The sequence below is a fragment of the Amblyraja radiata genome, chromosome 18 (genome assembly GCF_010909765.2).
Source record: "Amblyraja radiata isolate CabotCenter1 chromosome 18, sAmbRad1.1.pri, whole genome shotgun sequence".
NCBI classification, from domain to species: Eukaryota; Metazoa; Chordata; class Chondrichthyes; order Rajiformes; family Rajidae; genus Amblyraja; species Amblyraja radiata.
In genome coordinates, this window is record NC_045973.1 from 41,380,108 (window position 1) to 41,397,192 (window position 17,085).

The following is a 17,085-nucleotide window of genomic DNA, read 5'->3' on the forward strand; positions in this document are numbered from 1 at the left end:
TAAGTCATCTTCTATCCTGAGAGACTCCCTCTGAAGAAGACACCAACCATAACAAACCTCTCATCATCTCCATTCTGCTCTTGGCACATGCCGGCACTCTCTTTTCAGAACGAGTTATTCTTATTTCTTTTTTCAAGGCCCAGTGATGTCCCTTTAATTTCTTGCAGCCCCCGACATTTGTTGCCGTCCTAAGGCAACAACTCACCCATTCCCTCTCTCACATTGTTGATTAGTACGGGTGCCAGATGTTATGTGAAGAAGGCAGGAGAATGGGGTTAGGAGGGAGAGATAGATCAGCCACGATTGAATGGCGGAATAGACTTGATGGGCCGAATGGCCTAATTGTACTCTTATTCCTTGTCATTCTGCCTTCAGTGGTGTCAGCTCCCACCTACCTAATCATGTATGAACGCTGCAAGAAGCAACACACTCCAAAATATTCCATAAATATGAAAGTGCCTTGAACTAAAATATATTTAACACTACCTCCAGCAAACTTCTTTGGGACACAAAACCAAATATATTTTATTTATTTATTTATTTATTTTTAATTAGAAGTACGGTAAATTACAATACTACACAACACATATGTCTTAATACATTTTTTGTACCGCTTCATTTTTTGAGCTTTGAGAAAAAGATAGAAGTAAAGAAAGTGCGCAAGAGTCGTGAAGGTGCAAGATAGTGTTGAGAAAAGAAAGCCCCTTAGAAAAGAAGTTAGAGAAGGAAGTAAAGAAAGAAAGAAGACCCTAGAAAAGAAGGAAAAAGAAAAGAGAAACAATCGCTCTATTATAACATTAAACTCCGCAGAAAGGGGACTACCAACCAAGTCTGTTTTTGTTATTTTGTTGTTTTGTTTTTTTTTGTTTTTTTACACCCCGTTACCAGATCCTGGCACCTTTTATTTATTTATTTATTTTTAATTACTATTGCACCTTATGCTTATAATAGTTCCTAAAACGTAGACCACGTCTTTTGGAAATGGTCTGCTTTGCCTGCTGAGAGGAATCTCATCTCTTCCAGATGTAGTGTTTCAAACATATTTGATATCCACATTTTTATTGTTGGTGTAGGCGCATTTTTCCAGAATTTAAGTATGAGCTTTTTTCCCATTATTAGCCCGTAATTGAGTAAATTCTTCTGAAACACGTTTAGTTCAGGGTTACCTTCCGATATTCCAAAAATGATCCATTCTGGTTTCGGTACCAGTTTTATTTTAATTAATTTTGTAAAGATGTCAAATATTTCATTCCAGAATTTTTGTATTTTTGTACAAAAAACTAAAGAATGCGCTATGGTAGCTTCTTGACACAGACATTTATCACAGATGGGTGAGACATTAGGGAAGAGTTTATTTATTTTAGTTTTTGAATAATATAGTCTATGTAATGTTTTGAATTGGATGAGAGTATGTCGTACGTTGATCGAACATTTATGCACCTGTAGTAAATGATTATCCCAGCTCTCTTTTGAAATTTTTATAGCTAATTCTTGTTCCCAGTCTCTTCTAATTCCATCAGTTGTGGGTATTTCTATGTTTAAGATGATGTTATATAAGTACGATATTAGATTCGCTGATTCCGCCTTTGTCTTCATTGCTTCATCCAGTAAGTGTGTAGGCATATTATGATAGTCTTTTGTGTATTTTTTCAGATAATCACGAATTTGAAGATATTTAAAATATTGATTATTTTTCAAATTATATTTCAGTTGTAGTTGTTGAAATGATAGTAATTTTCCCAATTCATACAGATCTCCGAGCGTTTTGATTCCCATTCTTTCCCATTGTATAAATGATTTGCCTATAATTGATGGTTTAAACGATGGATTATTAACTATTGGTATTAAAAGAGATAGGTTTCTTAATTTTAGGTTCTGTTTTATTTGTTTCCATGTTCTAATTGTGCTATGTATAATTGGATTTTTATTATAATTTTTGTTACTCAGATGTACTGGTGAGAGGAGAGTCGCTCCTATATTACACGGAGAGCAGTCCTCTCTTTCCATTACAATCCAGTCCACCTGCTGGGCAGAATTGTCCAGCAGGTGAATCATATTTTTAATATTTACTGCCCAATTATAATACATAAAGTTGGGGAGCGCTAGACCACCCAGCTCTTTTCGTTTATTAAGGTGTACTCTTTGTATTCTATGGGATTTATAATCCCATATAAAATTTGTAATGTCTGAATCCAATTTTTTGAAAAACTTTTTTGGGAGATATATAGGTATTGATTGAAATAGGTATAGGATTTGTGGTAGAAAGATCATTTTTATAGCGTTTATTCTGCCTATTAGGGACATTGGAAGTGTTTTCCAGAATTTAATCAAATTATTTAGTTTCTTAAGTAAGGGATTATAATTGGCTTTAAACATATCATGGTAGTTTCTAGTAATTTCAATTCCCAAATATTTGAATTTTTCTGTGGCTATTTTAAAGGGGAATTTCCGGAGGTGTGTTGAGTCTTTTGGTTTTATCGACATAATTTCACTTTTGTTCCAGTTTATTCTATATCCTGAGAAGGATCCAAAGTCCTCAATTAAATTTAATATGTTTGGTATACTAATTTGTGGTTTTGTGATGTACAATAGTACATCATCGGCGTATAAAGATATTATGTTATTTGAGTGTTTTGTATTATAACCATAAATATCCGGGTGTGTTCTTATTTTTTCAGCAAGGGGTTCAATTACCAAAGCAAATAACAGCAGTGATAATGAACATCCTTGTCTATTACCCCTTGATAATTCAAATTTCGTGGATAGTATATTATTAGTTAGTATTCTAGCCGTGGGTTTGTTATATAATAATTTTATCCATGCGATGAAGTTCTCTCCCATTTGGAATCTTTGCAATACTTTAATCATATAATCCCATTCTACTTGATCAAACGCTTTTTCTGCGTCCAGTGAAATGATAGATAACTCTTGGTCATTAGATTTATGTGAATGCATTATGTTAAGCAAGCGTCTCAAATTATTGAATGAGTGTCTCTTAGGTATAAATCCTGTTTGATCCTCATTTATTAATCTACTAACATACCTGCTTAGTCTTCTGGCTAGTGTTTTCGCTATTATTTTTTGATCCGTATTTAACAGAGCAATAGCTCTATATGATCCTGGTTCTTCTATATTTTTATCTTTTTTAAGTATTAATGTGATCGTTGATTCTGCTAATGTTTCAGGTAATCTTTGCTCTTTAAAAGCATATGTATACATTTTCTGTAGGCGTGGAGTAACTGTGTCATAAAAGGATTTATAGAATTCGTTACTGAATCCGTCTGGTCCTGGTGTTTTTCCATTCTTAAGTGTGTTTATTGTGTCTTCTATCTCCTTAGACGTAATTTGTGCTCCCAGTTCCTCTTGTTCCCTCAGTTCTAATTGAGGGAGATTACAATTATCCAGAAATTCTGAGACTTTATTATTGTCTATTGACGTTTTAGATGTATATAGATTCTGGTAAAATTGAGCAAATCTTTTATTGATATCCTTGTTAATAATTCCCCTCTATCTGATTTAATCTTTAGTATTGCATTCTCTTTTTCCCGTTTTTTCAATAGGCGTGCTAGAGGTTTGTGGGGTTTGTCCTCGAATTCAAAATGTTCTTGTTTAGTAATTTGAAATAGTGTTATAACTTTCTCTGACAACAATTTGTTTAGCTTGAATTTCAATAGTAGAATTTTATTATGTTTATCCATAGTTTGATCTTTAGCATTATCTGTATCTAATTGTTTTATTTGTTCTTCTAAATGTCTTTGTTCATTCTTATTCTTTTTATTTTGAAAAGCTTGAAATGAAATAATGACTCCTCTAATAAATGTTTTGAAGGATTCCCATAATAGCGTGGGGGATATATCTGGTGTATCATTTATCTCAAAAAATAGGTCCATCTGCTTTTTTAGATATATACTCCCTTGTGGGTCTTTTAAAATTTGCGAGTTAAACCTCCAGAACGATTTATTCATAAACATTCCTTCTAATTTTAAAACAAAAGTTAACGGAGAGTGGTCTGAGATCGCATTGATGTGGTATTTAGGGTTCATAGTATGCGGAATTAATTTTGTATCCACTAGGAAATAGTCTATACGTGAGTATGTTTTGTGTACCGTTGAGTAAAACGAATAATCCCTTCCCGTCGGGTTTGCAATCCTCCAAACGTCTGCTATATTTGTGTTTTTTATATATGTATGTAAGAGTTCACTGGTTTTAGATTTCATGTTACCTCTTTGTTTTTGCATCGATTTATCTAGATAAGGGTCTAAAACACAATTGAAGTCTCCTCCAATTATAACATTATAATTAAATTCTGCAATTATATTCAAAATTTTATTTAAAAATTGAGGATTATCAAAATTGGGCGCATAAATGTTTACCAGCGTAATTGGCGTAGTATTGATGTCTCCTGTTACTATAAGGTATCTCCCTTCCTTATCTGATATAATATTCTTTGATTTAAATGGTATTCCTTTACAAATAATGATTGCAGTGCCTCTAGATTTGGAAGTGAATGAAGAGTGAAATGTTTGGCCTATCCAGTTCGCCCTCAGTCTCGTCTGATCTTGGTGTTTAAGATGCGTTTCTTGTAGAAACGAAATGTCCGTGTTGTATGATTTCAACTGAGCTAGTATCTTACCCCTTTTAATACGTTCATTAATACCCCTTATATTCCAACTACATAGTGTGATTCCTCCCATTTTCTTTTGATTGTCGTCATGCATTTTTACCAATTTTAATGACCTTATTTATTGCGGTGCGTCCATACCTCAGGACTCTGGTTATTTGTGGGGCGTTTATATTATAGACTTCTTTGGTAGCTCCCTTCCGCGATTTTCCTTGAAAAAAAAACACATAGATGTGACCTATTGTGATAAAAAAAAAAATAGAACAAGTAAATTTACAGTGTCTGAGTATTCGACACTGTAGTGAGTGTCCCACTCGTCTGTGGGATTCGACATACCGCTTCCGGTGTAGATGTTATGAAGTTAGCCCCGCTGCTTTTATTACCCTAAACCTAGGGGGTCGATACCATTTCCAAATTAGTTCTATTTCACCCAGTTACACTATATATATATGTTTCATTCCGACTTATCAAATCTAATCATATATTCAATTACCTATATTCCTCACTCTTTATCTATTAACTATTTATAATCGGTTTTAGCTTTGTTAATAGTGAGCTGTTCGCTGAAAGGGTTAACCAGAGTCAGGCTCCTGGAATTATGCCAGGTGTCTGAGTCTCCTCCCCTCCCCACTCAAGCTGCGAAACACATAAGATTAGTGTTGTCTGCGTTATATAGCAGGCAACGCATTTTTACAATTTTTACCATTATATACCTCGTTAGTTTCCATTACTATTTCTATATTAGTATTGTTAGTTATTAATTATTATTAATTCTCTATATTTTGTGAAACTATGTAAGATCGTAAAGCAACACTTGTCCTTGTAATGTTTTCCCCATTCAGCTCAGCCGATCGTCACTCCCATGTTTATCAGTCTTTCCCCGTTTGAACACAAAGTGTCCTTGAGTTGAATTCCACAATGTCCAAGGGGAGATAATAATGTCTAGACTGTTGCATTTAATAATTTTTAAAGATTGGTGTTATTTCTCTTTTCTTCTAATATTCTCTTTGAGGGAATAAGCAAGTTAGTTTGTTCATAACTAACGGTCTCCTCTCCATCCACAAGTCCAACCTCCGCAGTTTTGGGGACAGAGCCTTCTCCAGGGCAGCTCCCAGGCTCTGGAACTCCCTCCCCAAACTGATCCGCAATTCCGTGTCCCTCACCATCTTCCAGTCCCGCCTCAAGACCCATCTCTTCACTTCTGCCTATCCTTAGCCCCACGTCCCCCTCCCTTTTCATCTCCGATTCGATTCCGATTCCGATTCAATTTTTAATTGTCATTGTCAGTGTACAGTACAGAGACAACGAAATGCATTTAGCATCTCCCTGGAAGAGCGACATAGCAAATGATCTGTGCATTAATTGCCTCATACTGTGTTTTGTATTGAATTCTGTCTTTACTTTGTGTACTAGTCATGTCTCTACTATTTATTTCATTCCCCTTACATGTTTTTCCTCTACATGCTCAATTTTTGTAAGGTGTCCTTGAGACTCTTGAAAGGCGCCCATAAATAAAATTTATTATTATTATTATTATTATTATAACGTCCTGGTGCCGTGAGTTCTGCCACGATTTCTTGAGCATATTTAAGAGATGCTACCGAATTAGTAAATGTTTTTGAAACTCCCTTGTAAGTAATACGCATCCTGGCCGGATAATACACTCCGCATATGACTTCCTTGACACCGTAAAGAGCTTCTCTTGTCTGTGAGAACATTCTTCTCTTTTGCACAATCTCGTAAGGGTAGTCCCGTAGGAGTTTGATAGAATCATTTCTGTACATCATCTTCTCTCCGTGTTTAATTTTTTTCATCAGCTCTTCCACTGTTGAGATATCCCGAAGTTTGATTATGATCTGTCGTGGATAGGCTTGGTCTCCTTGTGATCTTGGTTTAAATCTGGGTAATCGATGTGCTACTTCAATTACAGGTGCCTCAGGTAGCTTGAGTACGTGTTTGATTAGATTGGCAGTGAACTCACAGGCATTGTCCCCCTCAGCTCCCTCTGTTACTCCACGTATTCGTATATTTTGGCGTCTTGAGCGAGCTTCGAGGTCGACACATTTATCAGAGACTTTTGTTAGTTGACTCTTGAGGCTGTCTAATTCTAACTTCATCGCCTGCATATCTCCGGTCATCTCTTCCACAACAGCTTCCATATCTTTCACCGCAGTTACATTTGCAGAAACAGTTTCATGCACAGCCTCAAACATCTTTGTGGTCTCTTCTGCCACCTTATTAATTTTCCCCGTTAATTCTTCTTGCACATCCTCAACTCTTTTTTGCAGAGCCCCAATGCCCTCAAGGATTTTTTGATTACCGGCTTCCATGTTTTCCATCATTTTTAAATTTCCAGTTTCAAGTCCTTTCTCAAGTCTCTTACCGAGTTCTTTATCTCCTCCATTTCGGGTTTCTCTTTTGTGGCCATCTCAGTCTTAGATCGTGTAGCCATTCCAGAGTCCACTTCAGAGGTCAGCTGTGCAGTTTCTTGAGGTTTCTGAGTCTTCAGCAGGTGTTTTGTAGCTTTCCTCTGTCGGCTCTGACCTGGAGATGTGTTTTTCATTTAAAATGACTTTCCCTCCGTTAAATTCACGGCGTTTACTGATGATGTCATCAGCACAGCGACCCGGGGCTCCGGTAGGTTTTTTAAAACGGTCCTGACCTCCAGACCCGATTTTTACGCGAAAAATCGCGATTTTTTTCAGCGGAGCTAAAAGATTTGCGACTGCTAGCAGAGCATCGCACCACCGGAATCTACTTACATTTTTATTGGAAGCTGTTTGTCTCAAAATATTTTTAATGACTTCAGCAACAAGAAACCTGTGATGATGAACCAATGACAATGCCATTATGCTGAATATACTAACATTTAAAATATATAAATGCCTTGCAGTTGCTGCGTTCAAGCATGTGAATCGATCTGACTTGAGATGCATTATTATTATTTAGTTATTTGGTTTGCTGTCATTTAACACGCACACCAGTCAGAACAGATTTATCCTCTCATCTTATATGCCGATGATTGCAGAGACCGATTTTCGTGCACAGCTATAACTGTTATTAATCAGATGTGTAGGAAGGAACTGCAGAGGATCGACACAAAATGCTGGAAAGGCAGCATCTCTGGAGAGAAGGAATGGGTGACGTTTTGGGTCGAGACCCTTCTTCAGAATAGAGTCGGGGGAAAGGGAGAAGAGATATAGACGGTGATGTAGAGATATAGAACAAATGAATGAAAGATACGCAAAAAAGTAACGATGATAAAGGAAACAGGCCATTGTTAGCTGTTTGCGCCCAGCTTCTCGTTCTCACAGAGCAAACAGCTTACAATGGCCTAGTTTAACAATGGCTTGACTAGTCTGAAGAAGGGTCGCGACCTTAAACGTCACCCATTCCTGCTCTCCAGAGATGCTGCTTGTCCTGCTGAGTTACTCCAGCATTTTATTAATCAGATTACTGATAATTGGATACTTCTCCAAAAACACAACCACCCAAATTCAAGTTTTCCATTTATCAATTGTCTCAGCCAGCAATGTCCTGTTCATTTATACTCCCATTCATTCACTTTAATGGGAGAAACTCGTGAATTATCAAGAACAAAAGCTGAAAGCCTCAGCCAACTAGTTCTATTAGTGAAAGCAAACACTCTCATGTAAACCAGGGAATCTCCTCCATTGTCAGAGTGAGGCCCAGCGCAAATTGGAGGAACAGCACCTCATATTTCGCTTTCATAGAAACATAGAAAATAGGTGCAGGAGTAGGCCATTCGGCCCTTAGAGCCTGCACCACCATTCAATATGATCATGGCTGATCATCCAACTCAGTATCCTGTACCTGCCTTCTCTCCATACCCCCTGATCCCTTTAGCCACAAGGGCCACATCTAACTCCCTCTTAAATATAGCCAATGAACTGGCCTCAACTACCTTCTGTGACAGAGAATTCCACAGATTCACCACTCTCTGTGTGAAAAATGTTTTTCTCATCTCGGTCCTAAAAGATTTCCCCCTTATCTTAAAATGTGACCCCTTGTTCTTGACTTACCCAACATCGGGAACAATCTTCCTGCATCTAGCCTGTCCAACCCCTTAAGAATTTTGTAAGTTTCTATAAGATCCACCCTCAATCTTCTAAATTCGAGCGAGTACAAGCCGAATCTATCCAGTCTTTCTTCATATGAAATTCCTGACATCCGGGGAATCAGTCTGGTGAACCTTCTCTGTACTCCCTCCATGGCAAGAATCTCATTCCTCTTTCGATTCACATCCCTCTTTCGCTTTGATGTCTCGTTTTTATACCTTTCCATTCCTTATCTCTGTATCTCCCTCTCCCCCATGACTCTCAGTCTGAAGTCAGGTCTCGACCCGAAACGTCACCCATTCTTTCCATCCACAAATGCTGCCAAGTTACTCCAACATCTTGTGTCAATCTTCAGTGTTAACCAGCATCTGCAGTTCCTTCCTACACAATTTCACAATAATGGGTTTACAATTTGAGAAGCTCCCTGCTGGGAAAAACAAATGCAAAACTTAGTGCTTGTTAGCATAGAAAAGTTTTTTTTTTTTACAGGTTTGAGCAAAATCGTGTTCTTCCAGTGACACCACGTCCAGGAGAGAAATTATTAATTGAACTCGTTTAACCTGAGATGTGTAGGAATGAACTGCAGATGCTCAGCGGGACTGCAGATGTTCAGCCTCTGATCAGGGGCTATGTCGCTCTTCCAGGGAGATGCTAAATGCATTTCGTTGTCTCTGTACTGTACACTGACAATGACAATTAAAATTGAATCTGAATCTGAATCTGTAACTCAGCGGGACAGGCAGCATCTCTGGAGAGAAGGCATGCATGACGTTTTCGGGTCGAGACCCTTCTTCAGACTAGTCAGGTGAAAGGGAAACGAGAGATATAGACAGTGATATAGAGAGACACAGAACAAATGAATGAAAGATATGCAAAAAAAGTTAGCTGTTTGAATCGGGGATTCTGGGATTCGATACAAAGGTTTTATATGGGTTCATAACTTCCTGAGCCGTCTACAAACTCCAAATGCATTTGCTTTCTAGAACCATCAGTTTTCCAAAGCCCAGCAATCTGACGTGGGTGCATTCATTAGTACACACTAGGGATAATCTACAATTTTACTAAAGTGAATAAACCTACAAACCTGTACATTTTTGGAGCGTGGGAGGAAACCGGAGCATCCGGAGAAAACCCACATGGTCATAGGGAGAACGTACAAACTCCGTACAGACAGCACCCGTAGTCAGGATCGAACCCGGGTCCCTGGCTTTGCAAGGCAGCAACTCTACCGCTGTGCCACCGTGCCCTCCAGAGTTGCACTCTGTCTACAAAAAGAAATTAATGAGATTCAAGAAATTCATGACTTTTCTCTAGAACATCAGTTTGAAGAAAGACTTGATCGAAGAGTACAAAATTATGGAAGTCAGGTGGTCAAAGCCTTATTTCCAGGGTGGAAATGTCAATGACTGGAGGCCATAGCTTTAAGTGTGAGAGGCATAGTTTGATGGAGTTGTGCAGGGCAAGTATTCTCTTCATATAGAGTTGTGGTTCCAGGGACGGTTGTGGAGGTAGATACGATGCAGCATTTAATAGGCTTTTAGATGAGCACATGGATATGCTGGGAATGGGAACCTTTGTGGTGATGATGTGCTTAGAGAGGTTGATCATGGCACATATCAACTCCTACCTCAACAAGAACCTAGTCCCACTAAAGTATGCCTACTGTCGCAACAGGTCAACGGAGGATGCGATCTCACTAGCTCTCTCCACTGCACTGGACCACTTGAACAATGAAAACACATACTGCTGGAGTAACTCAGCGTGGCAGGCAGCACCTCTGGAGAGAAGGAATGGGTGACTTTTCGAGTCGAGACCCTTCTTCAGTTTGAAGAAGGGTCTCGACCCAAAACATCACCCATTCCTTCTCTCCAGAGATGCTGCCTGCCCTGCTCAGTTACTCCAGCGTTTTGCGTCTATCTACAGTTTAAATCAATATCTGCAGTTCCTTCATATACATAAAAACATATACATCAGTCGGTTGTTTATAGACTACAGCTCAACGCTCAACACCATCATCCATTCCAAACTGGTTATCAAGAATATCTTTGTAAACCTGTCCTGGATCCAGCACATTGATACAATCATAAAGAAACCCCTTCAACGCCTCTACTTCCTTGGAAGACTGAGGAGGTTTGCTAAGGTGATGAATACTCTCTTGGACTTCTACAGGTATACAGTAGAGAGTATATTGGCGGGTTGCGTCACAGACTAGTTCGGCAACTCGAACACCTAGGAAGATCGCAAAAAGTGGTGAACACTGCCCAGTCCATCACAGGTACTGCCCTCCCCACCATCGAAGGGATTGACACTCGACACTTGACATGGATCACATGCGGGCAGAGGTGATCACTTTAACTTAGCATCAAGTTCAGCACAGACTTTGCGGGCCAAAGCACCTGTGCTGTTCTATATGTGCTTATTTGTCGTAAACATACACCAGGTATAATCAGAACAACTAAATTCCTGCTTTCTGCAGCTACCCAGGCACATTAAATGCAACAACAACAATAACTGATCAATTATTCTAAGTAAACTGGATCATAATAGTGCAAAAACTAAAGTGCTAAGAGCAATCATAGCAGTGAAAAGTTCATAGTTGTTCAGTAACGTTGAGAAGTTTGAGGGAGGATTGTGGTTAACATTGTGCAGGGTGGCACAAGAATCTGATGTGTTGATGGGAAGATGCTATTCTTGAATCTGGAAGGAAGAGTTTTCAGACTCCTGTAGCATCTTCTCAATGACACCACGAGAAGAGAGGGTGGCCAAGGTAACGTGGATCTTTGATGATATTCACCGCGTTCTTGAGGCAGCACCTTCTGTAGATCCTCTCGATGGCGGGGAAATCAAACCCTGATGGGCTGGGCAACGTCCACCACTTCATTAGTTTAGTTTAGAGATACAGAGCAGAAACAGGCCCCATCCGCCTACCGAGTCCGCACCAACCAGCGATCCTTGCACACCACGCATGCTATCCTACATACAGTAGGGACAATTTACAATTTTATGCCAAGCCAATCAACCTACAGACCTGTACGTGTGGGAGGATACCGGAAATCCCGGAGAAATCCCACGCCGGTAACGGGGAGAACGTACAAACTCCGCACAGACAGCACCCATAGTCAGGATCGAAGCCGGGTCTCTGGCGCTGTGAGGCAACATCTCTACCGCCTTGTCTCCACTCTTGCGTTTTTAAATTGCCGAACTAGGCTGTGGTGCGACCAGTCAGTGTGTTCTATACTGTACATTTGTAAAGGTTCAGTAGACTATAGGGTGACATACTGAATCTCCTCATACTCCTGAGGAAGTAGAGACATTGATGTCCTTTCTTTATGACTGCACCAGCATGCTGGGCCGAGAACAGATCAACAAAGATGTACACACCCAGGACCTGGAAGCTTTTGACTCTCTCCACTGCTGTCCTGCCAATGAAGACAGGTGCATGGTGCATTCCTGAAATCAACAATCAGTTCCTTTGTGTAGATAATATTGAGAGCAAGACTGTTGGTCTGACAAATTTGTTGATCTCCCTCCTGCACCACGACTCATTGTTACTTGTTATTCACCTAATGACAGTGGTATCGTCAGTGAATATAAAGATGGCGTTGCAGCTGTGTACGGCCACACCATAATGGGTATAAAGAGAGTAGACTAGGGGACTGAGTGTACGCAGCCCTGAGGTGCCCCTGCTGTGTTGAAGGTGTGGTTGCCAATCTTAACTGGTTGACGTCTGCTGGTGAGATGGTAAAGGATCAAGTTGCACACAAAATTGCTGGGGAAACTCAGCGGGTGCAGCAGCATCTATGGAGCGAAGGAAAGGATCAAAGGATCAAGTTGATTGGGAGGAGCAGAGACCCAGTTCCCCGAGATTGATGATGAGGTTGGAAGGGATGATGGTATTGATGAAGTGGCCTAGCGCAGAGTCAGCAAGATCTGTCGTGGCAGTCTGTGAATTGAAGCAGGTCCAGTGTATTACCGAGGGAGGAGTTGATTAGCATCATAACCAACATCTCAAAGCACTTCATCACAATGGATGTGAGTACCACCAGTCGGTAGTCATTGAGGCACCTCATTTTGCTCTTCTCGGGCACTGGTATTATGGATGTCCTTTTAAAGCAGGTGGGAACCTCGAATCATAGTCGTGGAAGGTTGAAGATATCCGTGAAAACTCCAGCCAGTTAGTCATGCAGGTTTTGTGAACGTGGCCGGTATATCATTATGGCCGCACACGTTCCGAAGGTTCATCCTCGAGAAGGATCTGCTGATATTGGCCTCGGTGACTGAGATCACAGTGTTGCCAGATGTTGTGGGGGCTTGTGAAGGTACATTATTGTTTTCCATTTCAAAGCAAGCAGAGAAAGTATTAGCTTTCATGCAAATCATTAGCGCTGGCTTAGAAAGCTCATCCGGGAGTGATGCACATTGTCACTTAAGCTACCGAGTTGCATCTTCTGGTTAGTGAGCACTCGGATGGTCCTTGTAGGAATACATCTCTCCACACATAACCTTATGAAGTCTTTCCAAGTCCTTGAAGTTCGCCCGGTCTACTGACTCCAAGCAGTAGCAAGGTTATTCCTCTACCTTTCCTGACCAGCTCTGTATCCCTTCACTGGAGCTGCACTCTTCAGTCGCTGCCTACACACAAGAAGCACAACCAGATGTTTGATCCTCTGGTGCTGCAGGAGACATGCCGATGTTAACTTGAAAATGTCATCTTCAAGCTTGACTTGTTGAAATTCCCGCCAATGATGGTAAAGGCATCAGGGTATGCCTCAAGGTATTTGACAACGACCCCGTATCATTCCTCAAATGATAACTGAACAACTGCCTGGGGCAGGGTGTGGATTGCAGTTATGATAATAAAGGTGAATTCCCTTGGGAGGTGGAAGGGATGGCACTTCACCGCCAGATGTTCCAGATGGGAGGAGCAGAAGTTGGATTAGACAGACAGGCGCCATGCCGAGCACCACAAAGGGTTTTCCACAAGGCAGACAATGCTGACTCTCCCTTTTCCCAATGACGCCATGTAGTCCATACAATGGATCTAGACACCTTCAGGCTGGAGGGCAGAGACTGGAGAGATGGGATTAAACCATATCTCTGTGAAATAGAGCCCACAGCATCCCTTTGGTAAAGCAATCGTGCCCTTAAGTGTGCAAGCTTATTGTCTAGGGAGTGTATGTTGGCCATGAGGATAGTGGAATGTGGGAGAGGTGGGGTGATGCTTCACTCTTAATGGGAGGTCATCCCAGAGACCACATTTCAGGTACATTGGAGGTGTCCCTGGCACCTCCAGGTACTGTACATGGACATTCTCAGTGTCCATCGGGCAATCATGAGATCGCTAATTCATTTAAACAGTCCAGAGACCTATTAGTCACAGCACTGATTTGAGATATTTTTCTGAGCAGTCGGAGTCTAGAATGGGTATATTTAAGATGATGCCGTCCAGCTGTTGGCAAGTTGTTGCCACATTCGGGGTATAATGTAACGTGGAAATTATTTTCAAGTGTATCATGCAAGAAGCCCAAATATAACATAGTTTTAAATCCACCCAGCAGATCCTTGATAAGACAAATGTAGGCCCACACAATAGCCACACAACTATTTCAAACGCACAACTCCAATTTAATCCTCAACTTGGGTACCCACTGTGTGGAGTTCGCATGCTCTCCCTCTCACTGTGCGGATTTTCCACAAGAACCAGTTCCCCCTGAAAAATAAACCTGCGCTGTTACATGAATTAGCCTTTGTAGATTGCAAACAGCCCTATAGATCAGGTAGGGTGCAGGAGGGGACGTGACAGTGAATGTTACAGGGGAACAGGTCTGGGATGAAACTGATTTCAAAGTTCTGAGAATTGTCGTAGACTCGTGGGCAAATCTTCAATGCCATCAGATAAATATGAAAATCAAAGTTTGGTGTGGCAGAGATTCAGAGTACAGTATTAAGTATAACGGCATCTATGTATCACTTGCATCGAGGAGGATTGGCGACATGCTGCTTGATTTCCTGTCAGAATACGGAATCATCATTCATTTCCTCTGTCAGTGTCGCCGATCGACAGAAAGAAAATGTAATTACTACCGAACACAGCATCACAGATGTAAACTGGTCCCAACGTAGGGACTTGAACGTGTACCGTGGTGAGAGTCCGAGCCTTCTAGGAGTGTAACTAGTTTAAAATTAAATATCAAGCCAAAAGACATACGGCCAGATATTTGATAGAAGGACGCGTCGCGTAAACAGGAACGAAGCCCATGAATGGAATTGATTTACAGTAATGCGGAAATGCTGCTATCCTCAAAAAATCCACGACCGGCCATCTGAAAAACAAAATCCCCCCGCACAGCCTGTGCCTCAACGAACGAGTTAACAATGGGAGCACCCGGCCACTAGGTTTTTAAAATCAATCACATGTTAACTTCAGCTTCTGCTTCCAAGGCAGCTTTTTCACAATCAATCTCAAGTTTAGGGTTCACTCGATCACACGTGTGCCTGGAATAATGGAATCTAACCGCCTGGAACTGTAACTTTCTTCTTAAAATAAAACGCATCTAGTTGTGGTATTGCAAAGTTATATCAATTTACTGTCCGCGAGCGTAAAGCAGATTTCCATAAGACATTTCCAATAAATGGTAGCATTTCATCTGTGTCTTGAACCGAGGGACAATGAGTGTCCCCAGACTATCTAAGGGAATGACAGATAGCTTGTTTACAGGGACATTCACACCCGGGCGACTATTCCTTCTCTCCAGAGATGCTGCCTGTCCCGCTGAGTTCCTCCAGCTTTTTGTGTCGATCTTTATTCTCTATTCTTTCCCTCGCCCTCATTACCTGAGATCCTGCCATGCCGCCCATGTCTCTGTGACATGTTGATGGTACTTTCTTCAACGCCCGCAGCGTTGCCCAGGCCACCCGGCTCAGCGACAGCAGCGCACTCATTGTCCTGAGCTCCAGCCGCGGCCCCGGCACAACCAGCGCCCGCAACTCATCCGTGCAAACAGCCAGGCGCCGCCGCTGCCGCCGCTGCCGCTTATCAACCCCTCGCCCCCACCGCACCGCAACGCCCCGCTCCGCCTCCCGGCCGATTGCCAGCTCGGCCCCCGGCGGCCTCGCTGACAGCGCCCCGTGCGGCTCAAGCAAAGCTCCGGCATCCCAGGCAAGACACCAGCTACCTCCCCCCCCAAACACCCCCCACACCCCCCACCCACACACACACACACACACATACACACATACACAACCCCCCAATCCCCACCAATGCAGGCCAGTGAGGACACAAAGCCTGGTCGCATCACAACTGCCAGAAAACATATCCTGTTACAGGAGGGATATAGCATACCTGCATCACGCCAGCCAAACCCAACCCAAACTCAAGTCCAACCCAACGCAGTTTGTGAGCAGACAGATCACATCAGCAATTTTGCAAGCGGGTTGATCCATCTAAAAAAAGGTTCATGGACAGTGATGCCACGGTGGAGAACGGAGATGGAATCTATCCGAAGACGAATGCACTGTTAACTCAGCCTCTGTAGAAGAAAACATCTAAAATAATCCACAACTCTGTGTGTAGTCGCACAACTCTCTCTCTCTCTCTCTCTGTGTGTGTAGCCGCTTATCAGATTGACCTTGTTATCACGTTTCATTTTCAGATCATTGTTCCCGTGTTCGTCTGTATCACAAATGGAACAATGGGGCAGCGATGACCTTTAAAGGTAACGTACTTGGAAAAACAAAACACAACACAAGCACTGCCAATCTGAGGGTGTTCAGCAGATCGGGCAACATCTGACAGGAGAGAAACGGCTAAACTCGCTCACTTGATATTCTTGATAAGAGTTGTTTGATCTTCATATTTTCTTCCTTTTAAATATATTTTGTTGCTATGACCATATATATATATATAAATGTGTGAGTTTGTCCGTCCGAAGGAACTGTAGATGCTGGTTTAAACCGAAAATAGACACAAAAAGCTGGAGTAACTCAGCGGGTCAGGCTGCATCTCTGGAGAAATGGAATAATAGGTGATATATACATCCAAAGGTTGCAGGGATGAAACAGTGCATTTTATACGTTCATAGGAACAGAATTAGGCCATTCAGCCCATCACGTCCACTCCGCCATTAAATCATGACTGATCTATCTGTCCGTCTCAACCCCATTTCCTGCTTTCTCCCATAACCCCTGACACCCTTACTAATCAAGAATCTGTTCATCTCTGCCTTAAAAATATCCATTGACTTGGCCTCCACAGCCTTCTGTGGCAATAAATTCCACAGATTCACCACCCTCTAACTAAAGACATTCCTCCTCATCTTCCTAAAGGAACGTCCTTTAATTTACAGTACAAGACACTTACATCTCACAAATAACTGATATCAGCAC

At 41.4% G+C, this 17,085-nt stretch overlaps 1 protein-coding gene across 1 annotated transcript in view; it reads right to left on the reverse strand.

Moving 5' to 3' along the window:
- The window catches only part of hdhd5 (haloacid dehalogenase like hydrolase domain containing 5), a 58,049-nt gene extending 42,252 nt beyond the window's left edge, over window positions 1-15,797 (reverse strand). The window contains exon 1 of the mRNA XM_033037224.1: window positions 15,535-15,797. Coding sequence (XP_032893115.1) covers window positions 15,535-15,642 — 108 coding nt within the window. The 5' untranslated portion in view covers window positions 15,643-15,797. The remainder of the gene's footprint in view (window positions 1-15,534) is intronic.
- Window positions 15,798-17,085: the final 1,288 nt, after the last annotated feature.